Source organism: Hippoglossus hippoglossus, chromosome 3 (assembly GCF_009819705.1).
Source record: "Hippoglossus hippoglossus isolate fHipHip1 chromosome 3, fHipHip1.pri, whole genome shotgun sequence".
NCBI classification, from domain to species: domain Eukaryota; kingdom Metazoa; phylum Chordata; class Actinopteri; order Pleuronectiformes; family Pleuronectidae; genus Hippoglossus; species Hippoglossus hippoglossus.
Genome location: NC_047153.1, coordinates 2,163,996 through 2,187,131, shown reverse-complemented (window position 1 = coordinate 2,187,131; position 23,136 = coordinate 2,163,996). Strand labels below are relative to the sequence as shown.

Here is a 23,136-nt window from a genome sequence, read left to right as displayed (position 1 = left end):
AGCTATAAACAGACACACTAACACAGTTTGTCACCTTGAACACACTCATTTCAGTTTTTCTGCAGATGAAGAACTAAAGAATAAGCTGAACAGATTTCTGTACAACACACTGCCGCTAATCAGAGTGCACACACACACACACACACACACACACACACACACACACACACACACACACACACACACACACACACACACACACACACACACACACACACACACACACACACACACACACACACACACACACACACAGTTTTTTCATCTCGGAGAGAAAAACAAACATCTTTGCATCATGTGTGTCTCCCTGGTGGATTCACAAGGAGGAAAATAATCAGACGCAGAAGAACTTCTTTCATTTTTTCTGTGGTTTCAGAGTCCTGAGGGACACACACACACACACACACACACACACACACACACACACACACACACACACACACACACACACACACACACACACACACACACACACACACACACACACACACACACACACACACACACACACACACACACACACACACACACACACACACACACACACACACATCTGATGGTGAGCTGCTGCAGCCATTAAAAAAATATTCATCCTCGAGTTTTTCGCGTAAACAAACTATTAAACGTGATTCACATTCGTCAGTTTAACATAAATGAGAGACTAATAATAAACCCAATCTATTTAAACCGATCCCGGTTTATGTGATATAATGTGTTTGTGAGTGTATGTGTTTGCTGGTCGGCGGACGACCCTTCAGTTACATTTTTAACAGTGTTCACAAGAAGAAATCGTCTAAACGAGCTGGATCCACAATTCAAAGAAAAAAACTAAATCAGACTCGCTGACCGTCTGGACTCACCAATAAAAATTGAGGATTTTGGTAAAGGGACAAATTTTTGCTGTATTTCTGTGACGTTAAAAAAAACTAAAACAAGGAAACGTGTGTTCGAATCGTCATCAACACTCTCTCGCGGTGAATCCTGCTGCGTTCTCACATCGGCTCATTCGGACCTTCAGCAGAGTTTTTACTGGGGAGATCAGTACATTTTTTTCCCAGCTCTGTCTTCACTGAAGCCCGTGAACTCTGGGTTTTCTCAAACCGCCATGACGTCACCATTGGTCTGTGAGCTGCCTGAAGCCTTTAGTTGGAATCAAAAGTGTGGTGCAGCGTAATCTCTGTTTTTTAGTGAGTGACTGTGTCTATGTGTGTCTAACACCAGATGACTAAAATCTTAATTAACTCTGTGACCTTCATCTAATCATTTAAAATAATCCAATTAATAATCTCATCAACACGTCAGAAGAAACCAGAAACAGATAAACTCTTGAAGCTCAGACTCTGCAGTGTTTCACTGACGTAGACTGAACACACGTCTGTTCTGGTGTCTGAGCCGCACTGAACCTTTTTTACGTTTCTACTCAAAGTGGATTTAAGAGTAAAAAACAGACTCGAGGCTTCGTGTCTGAGATTTTTGCTCAGGTTTAGTATCAAAGTAAGAATTTTGTGACGTGACCTGAGAAACAAACTAATTGTTTTGGCGCCGCTAACACTCGTCGCTGTGGGATGTTCAGCCCTGATCTGACACTTCACCTCCAGCGTCTTCAGCTTTAATCCGACACAGGAATTTTTCCGCTCTGCATTTCCTCGCCACCGCCCGGCGTCACGCCACGTCTGCGCCGAACCAATGAGATAAACACTTGTGACTGATGAAGACAATTAGTGTTTCCACTCTGTGTGCGAGAACAAAGGCAAGACGAGAATAGCTTCGTATGCAAATCAACCCCACATCCACTCCACCTCCATCGATGCTGGAAAAAAATGTACTGACATCAAAGGGAACAGCTGACATGGCTGCGGCGTGGAGCGAGACGCTGATCAGGGCTCACAGACGTATAAATGATGGTTCCCTTTAATCCTGCAGGGAAACTTCACCCGAGCATCCACACACACACACACACACACACACACACACACACACACACACACACACACACACACACACACACACACACACACACACACACACACACACACACACACACACACACACACACACACACACACACACACACACACACACACACACACACACACACACACACACACACACACACACTGAATGTATGTGGTACCACTGCAGAGATAGAGAGAAACGAAAGACGCCACTGTGTCAGCAGCTCCGTGAGGCTGCACATCATCCATGGAGGGTTCGCCTTCTTCATCTGCAACCGTGCTAACATGCTAACGTTAGCCTGCAGCTGCTGTGTTCAGACGCATTCTCACACCAGCTTTGCATTTTGCATCACAATCAAAGCCGCGAGCGCGTCTGCGTTGACTTTTGCAAAGAGAAACCTCCCTTGTGACCATTTTCAGCTCGTCATGGCCCTGACTCTCCAACTGAGTTTCAATTGAGGGGCTGCATCATTCAGAGGCTGCGTTTGAAGATGATTGCATCACAGACTAGACTTTCCTAAATCTGAGGCTCATTCAGAAGCATCCTTCCATCCCCAAGAAACAAAGGCTCCAACAAGCAGCTCTGCCCAAACTATCCCAGGATTCATTATGCTTCGGCGAAAACAGTTTTAATAAGAGGTCATGATACCGGCAACGAACAAGATGTACGATGCTTGAGTATCACGCTAACTAAAACTAACTATAGTCATGTAAAAAATAAAATAAATCAAGAGGCATTTAAACCTTCTCTGTTGCTAGGTGATGAGAGTTAGGGCGGGGCAGGCTGGTGATGCTGAGGACGAAGGAGGCGGCCCTGAACTGGGACACATCAACCCTGCCTCCTCCATGTTAGCAGATTTACCAAACTAAAAAAATCTAAGCGCACATTAGATAAATGTTTCTCAAAGCTGGTTTTAGGTAGTTCAATCAATTTGGTTTTAATTAGTCATTTGACAATTCAAAAACGGGCTGAAACGTCATGATTGACAGCTGATACTGACTCCTGATTGTTCAAGTGTGTGGGACCTCAATAGCACGACTTCACTTCTTGATAACTACTGAACAGGTTCTGGCTCCAAATGACATCATCAACACAAGATGGCAGCGGTGGTGGTCGTCTCTTACTTGCTTTTTTGATATGATCACATGGAAGTGCGAAAAAATCTCCGTTCAACAAAACAAAACTTCTTCAGGCTCAAAATGCATCTGAACCTTTTATTAGTGAAGGAGGACAAAGACATTAAAATTGAACTTTAATTAATAAATCAGTTAATGTTGAATCTAATGAAAATGTGCAGCAGTAAGGAGGCAGATAAGGAAACGTTCGAACCGTTGATTGAAGGGTCAGACAGTATCTGTATCATCGTCCTGCTATCAGTCGCCCGTCACTCAGACAGATCGTCCTCATCATTTCATCATTAAAGACTGAGCCTTCATTTTATCTGAAGAAGTCAGCGATGGAGGAGAAACACAAACCGTCTCACACATGGGAACTGTCAAATCACAGTCGTCATCTGAGAGCTCCGGGTTTTAAATAAACTTAAGAAGTTTGTTTTGGGAGATTTTAGGGTCTACGAATGACTCAGGTTTTAGTTCAATCCAATCAGTCAGTTATGGTGAAATCTTTCAGGTCAGTTACGACTCTGAGCTCTGTTCTCTTCTTCTGCGTCTGATCATGTGATCGCAGCTCGTCTCCATCTGATGCTGCAGCAGGATCGAGTTCCGACAGCGATAATTAAATTTCCACAACAGCTCTTCTCTGTCTTTATCAGGGGGCAACAAGGCGTGTTCAGCCAAACAGGCCCAACGCCGCACAACAGAGCCGCCAACACGCTAATTAACAGCTGGCTTCAGACCAGAGTGAGAGGCACTCTGGGTAATTACCATCAGAGCCCAGTAATTCCCCTCATGGAGATGGTGGAGGAGGAGGAGAAGGGGGGAGTGTGATGTGAGATCAGATGTCAACAAGTAAAAAACTCTAATGAAATGTTTTAACTCTGGATTTTCATGTCTCGTTCGATCAAAGAAAAATACCCATAAACCCTAAAATATTCCGCTGGATTAAAATACAAAATTAATAGTTATTTTTTAAATTTTATATTTATATTTATTAGCATTTTACCCAAAGCGGTCGCCATTTAGATTCGCTTCATCCGTGCGTAAAGCATTCGGGAACTTCCGTCTACACCTTCGTTTTTAGGAGGGTCCTGAATACACTACAGTTGAAGGGGTGTTTGAAGGGCTAGATGGGAGACATTTGTGTAAATACAGACAACTTTGAAAATAAATACAATTTTATAAAGTGAATCAAATTTATAAAGCAATTTTTCATTATTAATTTTAGCTGAGGCAAGATTTTGTTGTTCAATAAGCTGGAAACTGTCCTTAAAGCTTTTCACAGGTCTGCTGTTCACTCTCACTGCGGGGGCTTGTGCCCTTCTAACCCATCACCTCTTACATAACTCACGCCTGCTGCATCGGAGGGCGTCAGAAATAGATCGACTGACGGCTCAGAGCACGAGGGAACTGACGGTCTGAGCTGAGCTCATATCTCCACCAACATTCAGTCAATCAATCTGCAACAAATAACACATACTCATAAATATCAGTCCCATAAAGACGTCGGATTTTTCCATCAAGGTTAAAAATTATGAGAAAAACATTGAAAAATCTCACTTTTCTGTGTGATGACCAGCAGAGGGCGACTCCACCGGTAGTTGCTTCAGAAGTTTATGAGAAAATGATTCTTGATTTATAACGTCAGTAAACATAAGGAGTTTATGTCTCAATGTCTAGTTTCAAGTCTTCTATAATACAACATGATGTTCATTGTATAAATTATGGTCCATTTAGAGTCAAATATATGGTGGCAGAGAGAGCTAAAAACAACAACACATGCAAATAGAAAAAACATGTGCAAATTAAGAACAACAACAACTTCATCAATTTGATGACACATGTGCTGCGCGAAGTCAAAACACAAGCAAATACAGAAACTCTTAATTTGCACGTTTTTTTTCTATTTCCATGTATTTTCTTAATTTGCAGTACGTTACAAATAGACCAACTTTTGACAGCATTGGATTTACAAAGCTTTTTGTAACCAAAATAAAATGTTCAACTCCATTCAGGAAAGTATGTCAGCAGCAAGTATGGAATTCGAAGTTAGAGAACCACGTCCCTCTGAGCAGATCCAGAGGAGAGTCATCCCCTGGAAAGTGCAAACAGACGTGCAGCTGAACAAGGCCGAGAACGCCTGGAAGCCTTCAGGGATGAGAGGTGTTCACAGCCACGCAGTCGCAGAGCCAGAGGAGAACGATCCAGAGCAGGTCAACACTCAGGAGGTGTTCAAACTGTTCCGCAGCATTCTCAACAAACTGACCCCTGAAAGCTTTGAACAGCTGGTGAAACAGGTGACTGAACTTGACATCGACACAGAGGAGAGGCTGAAAGGAGTCATAGAGCTCACCTTCGAAAAGGCCATCTCCGAGCCAAGCTTTTCAGTGGTCTATGCCAGAATGTGCCACAGCCTCATGAGGGTAAGTAGTGCCTTTTGGAATCTTTGAAATTAAGCATGTGAATGTTTGTGTGTAGATACTTGAGCTTCGATAGTGACAAAAAAGCTTAAAGTGTTTGTGAGGAAATGGTTCCGAGAGGGAACACAACATGTTTCTGTGATAAATTAAGGACTACACATACACAATAACTTTAATAAGAATGATATGATAACCCTAACCCTGCAGTGTTGTTTACCATTACAGTCCTAGTTTACACAAACTCTACCAGGCTGATGCCATATTTCTGTGCCAATGATCAAAGTAACGGGATTGAGGAACTGAGAAGCCATTTGCACGACATACCCGACCCCACGTTCTCTCCTGCTCTTTGGTAAATTTCAGTTTTCTCCAAGTCCAAACCCCAGATGGACTGGAAGTGAAGTTTAGCAAGATTCTGCTCAGACATTGTCAAAAGGAGTTTGAGAAGGACAAAGATGACAATGAAATCCTTAAGAAGAAACAGGAGGCTGCTTCAAGGGTACAGTAACGTATTAAGAAATACGAGTTGGGTTTTTCATTTATGCACAAACGGAGTCATGGTGATTGATTTTAAGTGAGGAGGGTATTCAAAGGCAACCACATACTGTGAAGAAAGCATTATACAAAGATGCTACACCATCTTATCTATATTTGGAACTGTCATGTTAAACATCTGAGTTTTAGAGCTATAAATTTAACTATCCCTCTGCTACAGTGTCTGTTTCTTGGTCCATAATATTTTCAACGTCCTTCCCTGACAGGAGCAGGAGAAGAAGCAGCTCATTGCAGAGTTCGAGGAGGCTAAGTACAAGGCCAGGAGGCACTCCCTGGGTTACATGAAGTTCATTGGTGAGCTGTTCAAACTTAAAATGCTCACAGATGCCATCATGTTCGACTACATTGTCAAGCTGCTCAACAACAATGACGAGGAGTCCCTGGAGCGCCTGTGCAGACTGGTGTCCACCATCGGCAAAGACCTAGACCTTGGGAAGAGCAAGGTACAACACTCACGGTTCCATGTATAGGAAGTGTGTGATAAAGAGGAAATGACATTCAGAAGCATATTCATAACATGCATTTTAGTTCCAATGAATGTGGAGCTGGATTACGTTTTAATTTGTGCTTGAATTCAGACTCGTTTGAACGGGTATTTCAGTCGGATGAGGCAGATCGTAAAGGAGAGGAAGACCAGCAGCAGAATCCGCATCATGTTGCAGGATGTGCTTTATCTTCGACTGGTAAGTTACAGACTCATATGATTATATGTCACATTGTGCTGAAGGATCAGTGGGTTTCATCATTTCTAACATTATTTGTCATATCTTGCGTTTCGTGTTCCGAGGATAAATGTCCATGATAGTTTCTGTTTTTCTGACTGTGAGTCTCATGTTGAAGAAGTTATTAATTCCTTATTAATTCACATTTTATTTACATTTTAAATAACTTATTTGCTTCTTTCGGCTCTTCTAAGAAAGTATGTATTTTCCAACATATAATATTCTATGTTTCGGTCAATTTGTCATTATTCACTTGTGTCCTGCACTCTACCTACCACCCATCACAGAAAAAGTGGGTGCCCCGGCAAGTGGAGCAGGGCCCCACAACCATTGTCCTGATCCACAAAGTGGCTGAGCTGGAGGAGCACAGGAAGCAGAGGATGGATGAAGATAAACACCGGAAGCACTGGGACAGTCACTGGAAGACTGGGCCTGTCTCCAAGAACCAACCCATCGACATCTCTCAACAAAATCAGAAAGGTCAGAGGAGAGGGCGGCTTTTCACATGGTGTTAATATGCATCATCATCACTTACTGCACACGAGCACATTTTGATCACAGGACAGGAGACAACTGTTCAAATTCCGTTATTGTTGTTTCCTGTCTGTACCTTTAGTAATTGGCTTGTTGTTTAACCATTGTCTCGTCTTTCAGAGTCCTTTACTTGACTTCAACAATGCGTTGATTGATCCAAGTCGTAAAGGAACACGGACAGACTGGGTAAAGGGTGGCCAAGGTTTCCCCAGTGCCAAACCTGAAGATTCTCAACTGAGCACGCAACAACATGGCCGACGGGACAACCGACGGGACAACCGACGGGACAACCGACGGGACGGTTGACGGGGCGGTTGGCGGTTGGACCGACAGGGTGGTCGGCGGTTCAACCAGCAGTGACGACCGACAGTATGATCAGCACGACGGCAGCTTCACTCGTGAGAATAAGGAGTGAAGCCAACCCTCCACCCCACCCTCCACCCCCACCAAACCCACCTTGACGGAGGAACAGCTTGACAAGAAGTCCACCGCCATCATCGAGGAGTACCTGAACATCAATGACATGAAGGTACACTGATGAGCAGTTGTTAGAAAGTGTCTGCAAACATCATCACATATCTCTGTCTGTGTGATGTCCCTCGCTGTCCCAACAGGAGACGCTGCAGAGTGTGCAGGAGTTGAACAGCACTCAGCTGCTCTTCGTGTTTGTGAGAAACGGGCTGAAGTCGATGCTGGACCGCAACGCCACCACCAGGGAGCGCATGGGCCTACTGCTGCACCAGCTCATAAAGAGAGGCATCCTCCCAATTGAGCAGTACTTTAAAGGGTGAGTGAAATGCTCATTCAGTTGGAAACTCTACTTTTCGTCATCTAGACTCACGTCATCTCAGGTGATTAAGGACCTGGCGATAGACAAACCCCAAATCTGGCTGTACCTGTCAGAGCTGCTCACTCCCATGCTCCTTGAGGGAGGGATCCCCATGGGAGGGCTTTTCACGTAAGTAGCCGAAACAGAGAAGGAAACATTTTATTTATTTATCAATCACTGTTAATTTGTTCATTTGTTATGTCTCCAGGGAGATTTCAAAGCCTCTGATCCCTCTGGTAAAAGCTGGAGTCCTGCTGGTTCACATCCTCAATGCACTGTGCAAAGCAATGGTGAGAACTGTCTACATTTAAATCCATTTTCAATATATATTATTATATGAAAAATAATGATCAGTGGATTTGTTTATGAATCAATCAGTAAGTATGTGTATCTCCTCATCAGAGCCAGGAGCGGGCGGGCACAATGTGGAGGGAGGCCGGCCTCCAGTGGAGAGACTTCCTGCCCGAGGAGGAAGACGTCCACAAGTTTGTGACAGAAAAGGTGAGAGGTCGCTCTCTAGCTTCATCACCAACTGAAAGATGGTCTGAAATTTCTACTATACCTTTGAGATATTGACAGGTTCAGAAACTAGTGGGAGAGAAAGTGGAATATTGGACTAAACTTCAGTTCCTGGGAAACAAAAATAGAGAAGATACTGAAGATGGGTCGTGATTTAAATTAAGAAATTTTGTTATGGTCAACTGAATGTGGAGTGGTAGTTTTTCGTTGATAAAGGTGAATGGCAGGAGGTACAGGACATGTTGAACAGATGAAAAGACCATCACTGTGTCTCTGCCTGTAGAACGTGGAGTTCACTCTGGCTGAGGAGTCGGAGGAGAGTCAGGAGAAGGAGCTGAACAAGCAGCTGGACACACTGATCCAGGACAAGGCCGACAACCACACCATCTCGGACTGGATTACGGTTTGTTCCTTCAGTTCAAATTCAATCTGCCAATATTCTGCTGTTGTTATTCCAGTTGAATATTTTGTGTGTATGAGAGGACTGTGTCTGTTTTCTACATGTGTGTTAATAAACATGTTTCTGTGCAGAACAACCTTGATGAGCAGCAGACCTCCTCCGACACGTTCATCAGAACTCTGACGACCGTAATCTGCCAGTCAACAATCTTCTGTAAGTCAAGTTCTTCACATTCCTTACGAGAGAATATGAATAACAGACTGAATGTGATGAGGTGATGGTCCTGAGTGAAATACACAACGTCAGTGAGGGAATTGACCAACAGTGTTTAATGAGGCTTTTCTCACTTTTACCTCAGCAGGTGAAAACTACTACAGCGTGGACTGTGATCAGATCAGGCAGCGAGCCACACTGCTGCAGAAATACCTGCAGGATGAGGAGAAGCAGCTGCAGGCTCTCTGCGCCCTGGAGGCCCTGATGGTGCAGATGGATCAACCTGCCCGGGAGTCTCATTACTCTTATATTTAAAGTTCCTTTTCAGACGCCCTGAATCTGTTTCTGTGCACAATGTCTGTGTTTTAGTTTACTGCAGAAATGATACTCACACAGTTCAGATGTCTCTTCTTGTTCAGCTCTTAGGTCTCAGTTTTAAATTATTATTTGTATTATTTGTATTAACAATATTAATTGTTTGAAATATTTTGTCTCCCTCCCTCCATCAGAGCTGCTGCGGATGATCTTCGACTGTCTTTACGACGAGGACGTGATCGAACTCACGGCGTTCTACAAGTGGGAGTTAAACGAAGACCCCACCGAGCAGCAGGGCAAAGACGTGACCCTCAAGTCTGTCACTGACTTCTTCACGTGGCTCCGTGAGGTGAGGTCCAAACAGCTGTAAGGCTGCCAGTCGCTGAAAGTGTTTGACATCAAATGCTCCTTTCCCTCTGTTCTGCCTCAGAGCAAAAACTGTACTGTGAACTGTGAGCTGTGGGTTTACTATCCGTGATAAACTGTGTATTGTTATATGATGTGTTTTCATGATGGATGAGAATTGTGAATAAAAGATGATGAGCACATGCAGCAGGGCCTGAGTTAGTCTGTTTGGTCTGATCCACAGTTTCCTTTATCAGTCTGAAAAGCTGAGACACAATGTTTGCATTCGGCTTTAGTTAAAAAAAAAGTCTATAGTAATAGGAACTTAACCCTAACTCTTGCTTTATGAGAATAAAGTAAAACTAAAAGCTGTCAAACACACATTTTGGTGTTTACGCTGATTAAACTGTGTCTGACGCTGTCGTATCTTTTTAACAGCAAACACACTCAGAGCGATTCAGAACCTTTAGATCCCTCACGTCAGCTTTAAAGTCCGACCTTTGACCTTCCAGTGGAGGAAGGTCAACTCTGCTGCCAGTCAAAGCACACGGACGTTTTTACTGGAGCTGGACAAACAAACCATCACAGATCCGTTCAGTTTAAATGAGTTGGTTTTTACTGTGACCAGAAACATTTGATATAAAATTATTTTACAACTCTGGAGTCTGGCACTGATACGACAGCATTTTAAACAGATCACATGATTATACAGGATTAAGATGTTGTGTCACATTTATTTCATGTGCAAATTGTGCATCATTGTGTGTTCAAGACATCTAGACCCTTAAATGTGATGCTATATGCACAGATATATAATATTCATACTAAGATGAACAGGAGGACGGAATGAAATCCATTCGTACGTACACTGTTGAAAAACAAGTTCAAGATGACTCGTCGTTCAGGAGCAGAAACGCTGTGTGAGGTGAACTGATGCAGTTTAACTTTATTAACATAAATATAGAATATATGTATTGACTCAGAGGTCTGACTCCAACAGAGTCACACTATCTGCTCATTTCAGCACAGCTCACAACTCACTGAGTTTTTTCCTTGAACAGCTGTTACGTAATCGACTCTGCTCCGAGAAACTCAATGAAGCTTCATCTGACCTCTCTCTCTCTCTATGGAGAAACGTTTCTGTCTGTATCAGCTACCGACTTCACGACTTCATCTTCACAAACACACACTAAAACAAACCATGTTGTCATAGTAACAGGCCTCAGCCTCAAACTGCAATTTTACTGTTTTAACCGTTTCGATTTTTAGTTTTTTACCTTTGACCAGTTTTTCAAACTGATGTCAGATACATTCACTCATTCATCGCTACATTACTGCTGAGACATGTGAAGACGTCACCGTCCGGGACCAGAGTCAAGGCTAGTTAGACAATAGAGTGTTAGAGTAGAGCTGAGGAGCTGCTCTCAATACACGAGTCTTGTTCCTCCATCGACCAACCACACACCAGAACAGTGGATGGTCTGTGATTGGCTCATGTGCAGGGATGGAAAGGACCTTCCTCAGAGGACCAGAGCTGGAGAAGGAGTGTGAGCTCATATGATTGAGTCCAGACCAGAAGAAGCTCTGTAGACAAACGTTAGTGACTGAGTTTGATTCTGGAGGTCAGGGGTCATCAGTGGAGGTCATGTGACCTTTCCACAGATAATTTGTTGATAAATAAATAATAAAATAATAATACTTTTTTATTCTAAGTTTTGAATATTAATATCTATTAATAGATATCTGTCTGTCTGCTGAGCTGAATCTGTGACACGTCAAAAACACCTGCAGAAAAATACACTTCACTCCTTCAGATGGGAACAGAAACTTCAAACTGTCTCATATCTGTTCATACAAACAATCATAAGAAACACAAATCTCCAGCTCAGCTTCAGTCAGCGGGTCTCAGCTCTGAATGTGTCCGACTCTCAGTCACCAACAGCGGCTTCAACAACACCGAAGTTCAGGTCACTTCACAAACTGCTGCGTTCAGGTGTCACACGGAGTCGTGCGCGTAAAACCAGTGCGAGGACGCATCGTGGCACCGCGCGCTCCAACACACAGGGTGACTTCCAGCTGCAGCCCGACACAGTCACATCATCACCGCTAATAAAACCACCAACCACCGCTCCTACCTTTGCTGGAGCCCGAGCTGCACACACTCCTGCCCGGCGTCTGCTGCTCTCTGCCCCGCTCAGCCTCCACACTCAGCGGCGTCTCCGTGAGCGGTGTGCCCGGCTCAGAGCCGCTCCTGCCCGGCTCGCTCCCTGAATCCTGCGGGGGCGACTCCATTCATGCACCGAGAAAATAACACTGCACCTCGAACAAATCCCGCTCTGAGGTCCGTGGATGTTAAAGCAGAAGTAGAACCGACGAACGGAACCGGGAGCAGGCGGAGCGGTGTGTTGGAGCTGCGGGAGGAGCGCGTCTGACAGGCGGCTGTCAGGAGGCTGCTGCCGGCGCCATTAGAGGGGAAGACGCCGGGCTGACAGTGAGGGGGGGCGGCGCTGTGGAGGGATCCGACCCGAGCAGCTGCTGTGGATCCAAGTGAACCAACACACATCTGAGAGAGAGACAAGTTCACAGCTGGAATCAGACATGAACACGAGTTAAAGGGAATGAAACTGAACCTCATCCCCTACAGTTTAGATTCATGTTTACATATGATTGCACACATTTATTAAATAAGCTGTGCAAATAATGTTCAGAGAAAAATGTAAGTAACTCTCAGATGCCGTACATTTTTTTCAGTAAAATAATAATATAATAATATTAACCTTTATTTACACAGCACGTTTTAAAAGCAGAGTTTACAAAGTGCTTTTACAGCAAAGCATGAAAAGTAAATATAAGAGAAATAACAATCAGCAGGATTCAATGTCACAAGGAAACAAGGTCGTGTTTAAATTAAATGATGAAATATAAAGCTGTGTCACATGAAAACTTGAACACATAAAAACAGTAATATGACAATAAAAGTACATGAACAAGTAAAATAAAAACAGAACATCACACGAAAGCAAGTCTATAAAAATGGGTTTTAAGAAGTGATTTAAAAGAAGTCAAATTTGATCTGGGAGCTGTTTCGTAGGTCAACTGTACAAAAAGACCAAATAAGGACTAAAGTTCATTGTCTGTTATAAACTGTTCAGAATGAGCTGTTTGCCTGTGGGGATGCTGGTTGCAGTTTTTCTTTCTGTAACTGTATAAGTGACCTTCAGTAATTGAGCTGCAGCAAATAAAGACTTGCTGCTGCACAAGGAGACGTTCACAAAAATCTGTGAATAACAAGTGAGGAAACCACCGTTAAAAGGTGCGTAAACACTGTTTGTATTAAAAAAGGTAAGTTAACAATGTTTGACCACAGCCCTGGTCATCAAAGCACCGTTAACGAGGCCCAACTGCCACAGCTACACTAAGATGAACGGTTCTCTAGATATGAGACAGAGATTTCTGGAATAACTAGATAGAGATAAACAGTCGTATATAAATATTGTCGTCTGTCTCAGCCTGTTCAGTCACGATGTTTCTCAGTTCAGGGGCCACACCACCTTCGGAGAGCACATTTGAAAAAACTCTGCGTTAGTGATTCCGTTTCTCTCTGGCAGTTTGTACAACATCAGATTCACACAAGTCGACTTTATGACGTGATTATTGTAAAGTATTAAACAAACTAAGTCTATTATCCCATCTAATCAAAGTCATCATTAAGGATTGGTTTTAATTTAGCTTGGACCCGAGCTGCTGTGTTTCCGCCTCCCTCTCCACCTTTTCATCACCAATTTCCTTTTTGCCAAAAGCTTCACAATGCCTGGAACATTTGAACGGGAGGATATTGCTCCAGATTTCATCACTTTAATTAGCTCAGATGAAATAAAAGAGCTGGATATGATGATTATTTGGAGCTGAGGCATTTGGCAGTCGTCTCTCGCCTGCAGTGAAAAGCCTCAGGAACACACACGTTACTCTCATTTTAAAGTCACCGCGGGGTAAAGAAACCGCCCACCTGCTGCACTCTGCTGCTTCTTCTAAACTGCTCTCAGATCTCAGCAGAGACACTTTGCATTGTAAACTCTGTTGTTTTTCATGCATGGAGTCAAATCTTAACAGTGAAGGAAGTTTCCTTTCTTCAGCATCACACACGGATTGAGCTTCACACACTGTGAAGACTGAGGAAAAATGTCCTGAAACACAAGAATATAAATACACGACCATGCAACAAACATTTAGGAGACTGTGTAACTTGTGTTTTGGGGTTGTTTGGGATATTCCAACAGACCTTTAGGGGGTCTAGTGTCGCAGAAGGTTCTGAGATTCTGTTCCTGAAGAGGTTCTGCAGTCAGTTACCAGACATTTTTTATGTAACAGCTTTTTGAGGAGATTACTCTGGTTCTTTAAGGTTTTATTCAGGTTCTTTGGAAGGTTCCACAGCTTCTTCAGGGACTCGATAGGACGTTGAGGTTCTAGATTATTTTGAGGAGGTCGGTCTGTGTTTAAAAGTGTTGGATGGATCTCTGGTTTACGGTGCAACAAAGAACAATATGTTTTTTATTTCTGCTTGGATCTCGCACAGCTGTCTTTGGACTGCTGTGTATATATATTCAGGCAAATATCCTGAAGGGAAGATTAATGTGCAATGCATCCATATTCAAACTGGAGACGGATGAAAAATAAATCTTTGTAATATGAATTGAGGATAACTGACTAAGGTGGAAAAACAAAAGATAATTTTTCATACAGTGTGAACAGAGTTGCTTATGTTGCTCATTATGACAAAAACACGCAGACACAGGTAAGTAGTGGGGTTCTCAATGAGTTCATGCATTTTCTTCAGGAGGTTCTATGTAGAAATTCAAAGTTGTCATTAGGAGGATCTACAGTTCTGCAGCTATTTGACAAGCATTCATTGTAGTAGATGGATGGCTACATCGATATTTTTGTTTGAAAACAGACACATTTTCAAAATAAAATGATGTGTTCTGGCTCTGTATCAGTTTTAAACAAAGTCCACAGTAATGTGCCTAAAAACGTGATCACTGACGTATTCTGGGAATGGTCGAGTAAGTCGCACGTGATCTCTGCATTCAGGATGTTCTTCTGAACAATAAGTGAAACATGTGGTTCCACTGAGGATTGAACTCAGGACCTTCTGCGTGTAAAGCAGACGTGATAACCACTACACCATGAAACCACTGTACCATTTCTATGTTCATCAAGTTACACAAGCTATTTATTTATTCAGAACATTTTGGATAGTTTGTTCTGTTGCTGGGTAGCACTGACGGCTCTCAGCAAGAAGGTTGTTGGTTTGAATGCTGGTTTGAGTCTATCTGGGAATTAGACGCATTGTTTCCTCTTATGTGTCTGGGTGTTGATTGTTATATTTTATAAAACACGTATTGACTAATTTGTTCTTTCACGTCATTTATTTCAGCCATAGAATTGGTTCCACTGGGGATTGAACCCAGGACCTTCTGCGTGTAAAGCAGACGTGATCACCACTACACCATGAAACCACTGCTTGTGATCGTCATTGACAGTAGGTGATTTTTGTCTCCAGCAGCAGAGACAAACGTCCTCATCTACAGCTTCCTGACCCTGTGACCCTCTCTGTGTGAATCAGAAGTCTGAGCTCCCGATCATCACTTCAGAGGTGCAACAAACATTTTCATTATCTCTGCAGGTTTTATCAGTTGTTGCTCTGCTCAGTTCACTGTGTTCTTCATCATCATCATCATCATCATCATCATCAATCGACGACTTGTCCTTGACGTGAACGACACATGAGCAGTGACTTCAGGACGAGTGAATCCGGCTGAGATGATTTTGACTTTGCAGCATCATTCACTTCCTCTGGGTTCAGCTGGGTCGAGTGGAGATCAGGTCTCAGGCTGAAGTCCAGACTGATGTTGAAAACATGATCCAGTAACTTTTATACTCCTAATACTTTTATACTTATACTTCGATAATTTTCCTTTAAAACTCCTCATTGTCAAAATAACATGTAAAACTGGATTTATCAACGCAAATAATTTGATTATTTACGATAAATTATTGACAGATGCATCTTTTAAAATTTGGTTTCGGTTTCATAAAAACACAAAAACATAAGAGGGGCAATATTTTCTATGTTTCTTCAACAAATCCAATGTTCAGTCGTGTTGGAGTCTCTGACGTCGCTCGTGGCGATCGCTCTTTATTACTAACAACTTCCAACTGAAGAAGTCGATCTTTAAAAAGTAAACATTTCCAACAAGGCTCACTACACCCCTGCCTCCTCCATGTTAGCAGATGGGACGTGGACCAAACAAAAAACAAACACCCATTAGTAGTGTTTCTCAAATGTGTTTTTTTGTCGTCAGAAGTGCAAGATGGCAGCGTTCGTAACCAAGATATGTCGGCATCAACGGGAGGAAGTGGAGATGCGTCGTCCATCTTTATCTACAGTCTATAAACATGTGAAGAAGTCGTCCTCTGTTAATGATCATCTCTGATTGGACAGATTGTGTTTGAGCTCGTCAACATTGGTTATAAAAACAGTTGAGTTACATATGAACCTAATTTCTAGAAGATGGTGTTAAGATGCTTTTAGTTTTTGCCGTCACTGCATTTTCATCCCATGTCCTTTCCTGCTGGTGGAGAAACTGTTCTGCTGCTCACTCTCTGTGTTTTACATACTTAAGACTTAAAAAGATAAAAGATGGGATTTGTTTTTGTACAACTTCATGAATCATCCTGATGAGGCTCAGTTCATTAAATACAACACGGTTCATCCGTCTCTTACATCCGAGCCCGTTTCCTGCTCTGATCATCTGCTGTGATAAATAAAAGCTGAGCAGTGATCAGAGGAAACTGAAGCTGCTGCAGCTTCGTCCTCTCACAATAACAGAGCGTGAGTCATCGTCAGATTAGCAGCTCAGTTCAATAATTCAACGCTCCTCTGTAAGCATGAATTATTGAGTCTGGAGACGGTGTCCTGCTCTGTGAAACCACTCGACTGAATATTTAAATGTGAATACATTCATCTGAAAAAGTGCCTTTGGCGTCCTTTGATATGATGACGCCTGTGATACCAGGTACTGTTGTATCCAGAGCCACTACTCAGAAGAAATGCAGTTTCTCAGAAGTGATTAAAGCTGATGATCGACACATTAAACTGTCGTACAGATTTTCCAAGAGACTCCAGAGTTATGTTGAGGAACATTGGAGAGATCAAGAAAAACAGTGAAGGTGAAATTTACAGTGAGGAATAAATACACAGGTCCTGATAATCTCATCTGAGAATCTGCAGCATGTCTGGTTCTCAAAGAAGAACGTAAAAGTTCATCAGGAGAAATGTGAAACTCAATCTGTAACTTTCATTGTAGAACGATGTTGGTCAAGAAAGAACTCCCTGAATCAGGGGGCGGATCCAGGAATTTTAAATCACTTTCTTTAATATTGTGAGGGAAAATTTTCATTGATTTCTCAGGGAATAAAACAATCAGACACATTAAGAAGAGGGTTGATATATGTGTGGGATTGAATTTGTTTGTGTTGCAGGTTTGAACTCTACTGAGTCACATTCTAGTTTCAGAGGAAATACTTGAAGATAATCTGAGTCAGTAATCTGAGGTATTAATGAGATAAAATCATGAACAGTTAGGTTGAAGGAAGTGTTTCCTGTGAATCGAATGTGTGAGTAATATGAATCCAGCACAGGAAGGATGATATTAAAATGTTATATGATATTAAAGGTTTGTTGTAAGGTGAAGACGTGAAGGACGGTGACTTGTTCTGGGGTTTTGTTGTTGAACCTCCACAGGCCGGAGCTGGTGTTAAACTCAGTGAGATTCAGATGAAAAGCTGCTCTGACGTTCCTGTAACGAGACGGAACCATCTGCACACCATCCTCTTATCATCTTCACATGCATCACTAATAGAGTGTCACAATCATTTCATCACACTCAGCCCTGATGAAACACAAACTACAAAGGGAAGTTTTAAATTATAATGCTGCACATTAGCACTCACTGAATATTTTCTTTCCTTTTTAGCCGGATGCATTTTAATAAGACGTGCTGCATAAATTTGCATTTTCTGAAAACTCTGTGTCTGAGGAGGAGAGTTGAACACGGACGCATGTGAGGAAGGAGGCTGAGGAAACTTGACTGTTGCTTATTGTCATTTAACTCTGCTGCGTTTTAATGTTCACAGTCATGTGATGATGTAGTTTTCCTACTAGAACTATGTTATATTTGACATGATCGCCCTCTGGTGGATTTTCAGACAGGTTCGCTGCCTACATCTGATTTAAAGGTCCAATGTTGTGTTCATTTTAAAAATGATGACAATCAGATCTTTGTTGGTGAGATTAACGATGATGATGCCAACTTCCTGTGCCTCAACATAAAGAAAGAACAGCGACTGACAAATGTTCACATAAAGGAAGCGCCCACTGTCTGGAGGGTAAAACTGTATTAACGGGTCACTCTTCATTTCCTCTCCTGATGTTCTTCTCAGTTTGTTGTTGTACGCTTTGTGTTTCTGTGCCCTGAGCTCAGTCTAACAGGCTCACACTGCCTGGTTCACCTGGGGCCCAGTAGCTGTGCAGCCCACCTACCACTGGGATGCAGAAGCATGTGGCCTCAATTTAGTCTCAAAATTCATGCATGTAAAAAGTCACGTCTGCACATCAATTGATAAGAGTTCACGGATCAGTATCCACGAGGGCGCCACACTTCCTGGTGGCAGAATCATCAAGTGATATGATCCATCACGTTTACAACCTTAAAGAAAAATGAAGAGGAGGGGGTTAGATGATAAGGGAGGCGTTTAAAATGACCAATCGAAGGTGGCGAACAGCCACTGTCCCCGCCTCCAAAGTCTCAAAATTCAACTTGACGAGCGAGCGACTGTCTCACTATTTTACTTTGTATTATTACAGCGATAAAAACACAGCATACGCACTTCAGAATGAAGAGAGATGAACCTCATGAAGTGTCTGTGGATCAGAATCAAACTATGAACTCTCTGTTGTCCTTCACCTCACGATCTCTGGAAAACAACGCACTCACATGTGGAAACAGCCCCAGTGACACAATGAGTAGCTCCAAACATTTTCATCCTGCAATTAACGATTTTATATGTAAAAATTCTCGTTAAAATGTCTAAATACAATTAGACCCATGTTATATATTTTGCTGACTAAAGTACTTACTTACTGGACCACAATGACCCATGATTTTGCGCAGCTCTGCTAAAACGACGTATGACGAAGGAAAGACACACGGTCAGCCAGTTACCCAGTCGACGGTTTCTTCCTTCCACCGTCTGTATTGGTTACTTGGAAATGATCACGATTATTCATTGCCATTAGTTACGCATCGTGAATAGAACTTAAATATATGCCCTCGTCTGTGAATGTGATTGGCCCGAGTTGCTTCAGGAAGATTTGGTGGTGAAGACAACAAGTTCCCACGCTGCTTCACGATGTTATAGGTTTTTAGTTGTTTTGATTGAGGGACCCCTTGTGGCCGAAGTTACATATTGTACTTTTCATGAAAGCGTAGCACGAAGCCATCCAATGAACTTTGGAGTCTGAGGGTCACGCCTCCTCGTTTCTATCTTTTTTCTTCTCTGTGACTTCCCCACAGAGTTCGAAGAATCTGAAACACATTTTGTTTCGATCTCTTTACATCTCTTCATCTCGTCTTCACTCTATGAAGTGAGACTTTATTTGAGTCACAGATCTTGTTGAAGAGTCTGATGCAGCTTCCTTTTAGGCCCCATGTCACTTACAGCAAGACAGAATTTTCATGTGATTAATATGTTCATATTGAACCTCACAGTGTTTATATTGATATTGCAAATGAATAATTTGAATAATTAAAATGGTCTTCAGTGCTGTTAGGGAGTGAGGAGAGAAAGCTGTGCTCTACTTCCTGGTGTTGTAGCACCACCTGGTGGCTTCCTGTGTCCATGAAAATAACAACATCACAGAACACACACTTTGAAGGATGTTAATATTATTATTGAGTTATTTTCTTATATCTCAAATAAAACAGTAAATACTGTCATGATGAAGTTTCTTTTTGTATATCTTCCTCCTCATGTATTTAATAATTGTTTTGTGGGTCACAGAAGATGAACGTTAAAGGCTTTAGTGGAGTAAAAGCTTCATATTTGAACTGTTGCAGAATAGAAATATGAAGTACATAGAGTGAACTCATGTAAATCACTTCACTAACTCTACTGTGTAAATTGTACTGAACAAAAACAGTAATGAAACAAGCAACATGTTTCTGATGCTGAACATTTATTGCAGTAAATATCAAATGGTAACTCAATGGTCCGATTCCATCAGTCCACACAAAGGTCCGTCAGTCAGTTTGATGTGAGTGAACATTGAACCACCTCATGTATCTTCTCAGTCAGACGTTGTTCAGTAAAACCGACCAAATCCTCGCCTTCTGTGACATCCTAGAAAGGTACTAACCATCACTGCCCTGACATAAACCGTCTGTATAGAGCCCTGAGCTGTTAGAGCTGTTTTTCTCCATCCACTGACTCAGTGAGATAAAATAAGATAATCTTTTATTAGGCCAACAACGGGGAAATTCTTTTTTCATTAAATTATTTTGAGCGTTTCAATAGTTACTATCAGTATCAAATATTCAGAAGCAAAACTCAGCATAACAATGTCATTTTATTTTTTGTAAAATCCTTAGAGATCTATCTATCTATCTATCTATCTATATATCTATACATCTATACATCCATACATCTATCTATACATCTATACATCTATCTATCTATCTATATATCTATCTATCTATACATCTATCTATACATCTATACATCTATCTATCTATCTATCTATCTATCTATCTATCTATCTATACATCCATACATCTATACATCTATCTATCTATCTATCTATACATCCATACATCTATACATCTATCTATATATTGAGGACAAACACATTTTCCCAGTTAAAGACTCTGGGACAAAATGGATTTACATAAGAAATTAATTTCTTGATTTCCGGTCTCTTAGCAAATCACACCTACTATTAACTAGTAACTACAATGTAGAGCCTCTAGTCAGAGCTTTTCAATATTTACTATCTCTCACAGCAAGACCTGAAATCTTCCAGAGTTATGTCCGAACATTTTTACTTTTCTTTTTCAGTTTTTATAACATCCCTAGAAGGCCATACCAAATTACTGAACACAAATAATACTAACCTTCTCTGCGACGGCTGAAGTTTTTCTCTTTGGCAAGGCATCAAAAGTGATGATGATGATGATGATGATGATGATGATGATGATGATTTGCACTATTTCTAACCGAAAATAACTTTTTGCACATTTGTGTCATCTGCACATCACAATATGTCCTATATTTATTATAACGTTTTTTTCTTCTTGCCCGTGCAATCAACCTGTGCCCCTGCACTTTACTTTATAACATTTCTACTACATACGCAGCATTTCTTATTTAATTTTAAGATCATACTTTCTTGATTACCTCATTCTGACCTACCTGCTTCTGTAACAACTGAATTTCCCTGGCGTGTGGATCAAGTTTGATCTTATCTTATCTTATGATGATGACTGTCAAGATTAATACAGTTCTAGTACTTGCTCTATATATATATATATATATATATATATATATATATATATATATATACACACACACACACTCACCGGCCACTTTATTAGGTACACCTTGCTAGTACCGGGTTGGACCCCCTTTATCCTTCAGAACTGCCTTAATTCTTCGTAGCATAGATTCAACAAAGTGTTGGAAACATTCCTCAGAGATTTTGGTCCATATTGACATGAAAGCATCAGGCAGTTGCTGCAGATTTGTCGGCTGCACATCCAGGATGCGAATCTCCCCTTCCACCACATCCCAAAGGTGCTCTACTGGATTGAGATCTGGTGACTGTGGAGGCCATTGGAGTACAGTGAACTCATTGTCATGTTCAAGAAACCAGTTTGAGATGATGTGAGCTTTGTGACATGGTGCATTATCCTGCTGGAAGCAGCCATCAGAAGATGGGTACACTGTGGTCATAAAGGGATGGACATGGTCAGCAACAATACTCAGGTAGGCCGTGGCGTTTAAACGATGCTCAATTGGTACTAAGGGGCCGTCAGTGTGCCAAGAAGATATCCCCCACACCATTACACCACCACCCTGAACCGTTGATACAAGGCATCTATCTATCTATCTCTCTATCTCTCTATCTCTCTATCTATCTATATAAATGCATCTATCTATCTATATATCTATTTATACATCTATACATCTATACATATATTGAGGACAAACACATTTTCCCAGTCAAAGACTCTGGGACAAAATGGATTTACAAAAGAAATTAATTTCTTGATTTCCGGTCTCTTACCAAATCACACCTACTATTAACTATTAACTACAATGTAGAGCCTCTAGTCAGACTTTTCAATATTTACTATCTCTCACAGCAAGACCTGAAATCTTCCAGAGTTATGTCCGACACTGACGGGGAAGGGGAACCTTTTTACTTTTCTTTTTCAGTTTTTATAGAAGGCTCTACCAAATTACTGAACACAAATAATACTAACCTTCTCTGCGACGGCTGACGTTTTTCTCTTTGGCAAGGCATCAAAAGTGATGATGATGATGATGATTTGCACTATTTCTAACGGAAAATAACTTTTTGCACATCTGTGTCATCTGCACATCACAATATGTCCTTATACTTATTATAACTTTTTTTTCTACTTGCCCGTGCAATCAACCTGTGCCCCTGCACTTTACTTTATAACATTTCTACTACGTACGCAGCATTTTGTATTTAATTTTAAGATCATATTTTCTTGTTTACCTCATTCTGACCTACCTGCTTCTGTAACAACTGAATTTCCCTGGCGTGTGGATCAAGTTTGATCTTATCTCATGATGATGACTGTCAGGATTAATACAGTTCTAGTACTAGTACTTGCTCTCTCTCTCTCTCTCTCTCTCTCTCTCTCTCTCTATATATATATATATATATATATATATATATATACTGTATATATCCATTTATCTATCTAATAATTAAATACTGTAATGTCATATGCGGATCTATCCAGCGATGAGGCTAATGAAGAACTCTATTCTAGAATCTGTCTGTCTATCTGATAACTTGATGGTATACTTGTAGTAGTATGTACTCACTGATGTGTACTCA

The 23,136-nt window shown here is 41.5% G+C and overlaps 1 protein-coding gene, 2 non-coding genes and 1 pseudogene across 6 annotated transcripts in view; 1 reads left to right on the top strand and 3 right to left on the bottom strand.

Annotated features, from left to right (window-relative positions):
• The window catches only part of LOC117751860 (nuclear receptor ROR-alpha A-like), a 50,499-nt gene extending 37,595 nt beyond the window's left edge, over positions 1–12,904 (bottom strand). For 2 of the 4 annotated variants that reach the window (XM_034568894.1, XM_034568884.1), the window contains exon 1: positions 12,059–12,904. In XM_034568894.1, coding sequence (XP_034424785.1) covers positions 12,059–12,215 — 157 coding nt within the window. In that variant the 5' untranslated portion in view covers positions 12,216–12,904. The remainder of the gene's footprint in view (positions 1–12,058) is intronic. The other 2 variants (XM_034568867.1, XM_034568875.1) reach the window with 1 other exon arrangement.
• Positions 5,072–9,948, top strand: LOC117756229 (annotated as a pseudogene).
• Positions 12,905–15,041: 2,137 nt separating the features above from the next.
• On the bottom strand, positions 15,042–15,114 carry trnav-uac. The gene has a single exon. It is a non-coding gene; the product is annotated as a tRNA-Val (tRNA).
• Positions 15,115–15,366: 252 nt separating this feature from the next.
• On the bottom strand, positions 15,367–15,439 carry trnav-uac. The gene has a single exon. It is a non-coding gene; the product is annotated as a tRNA-Val (tRNA).
• Positions 15,440–23,136: the final 7,697 nt, after the last annotated feature.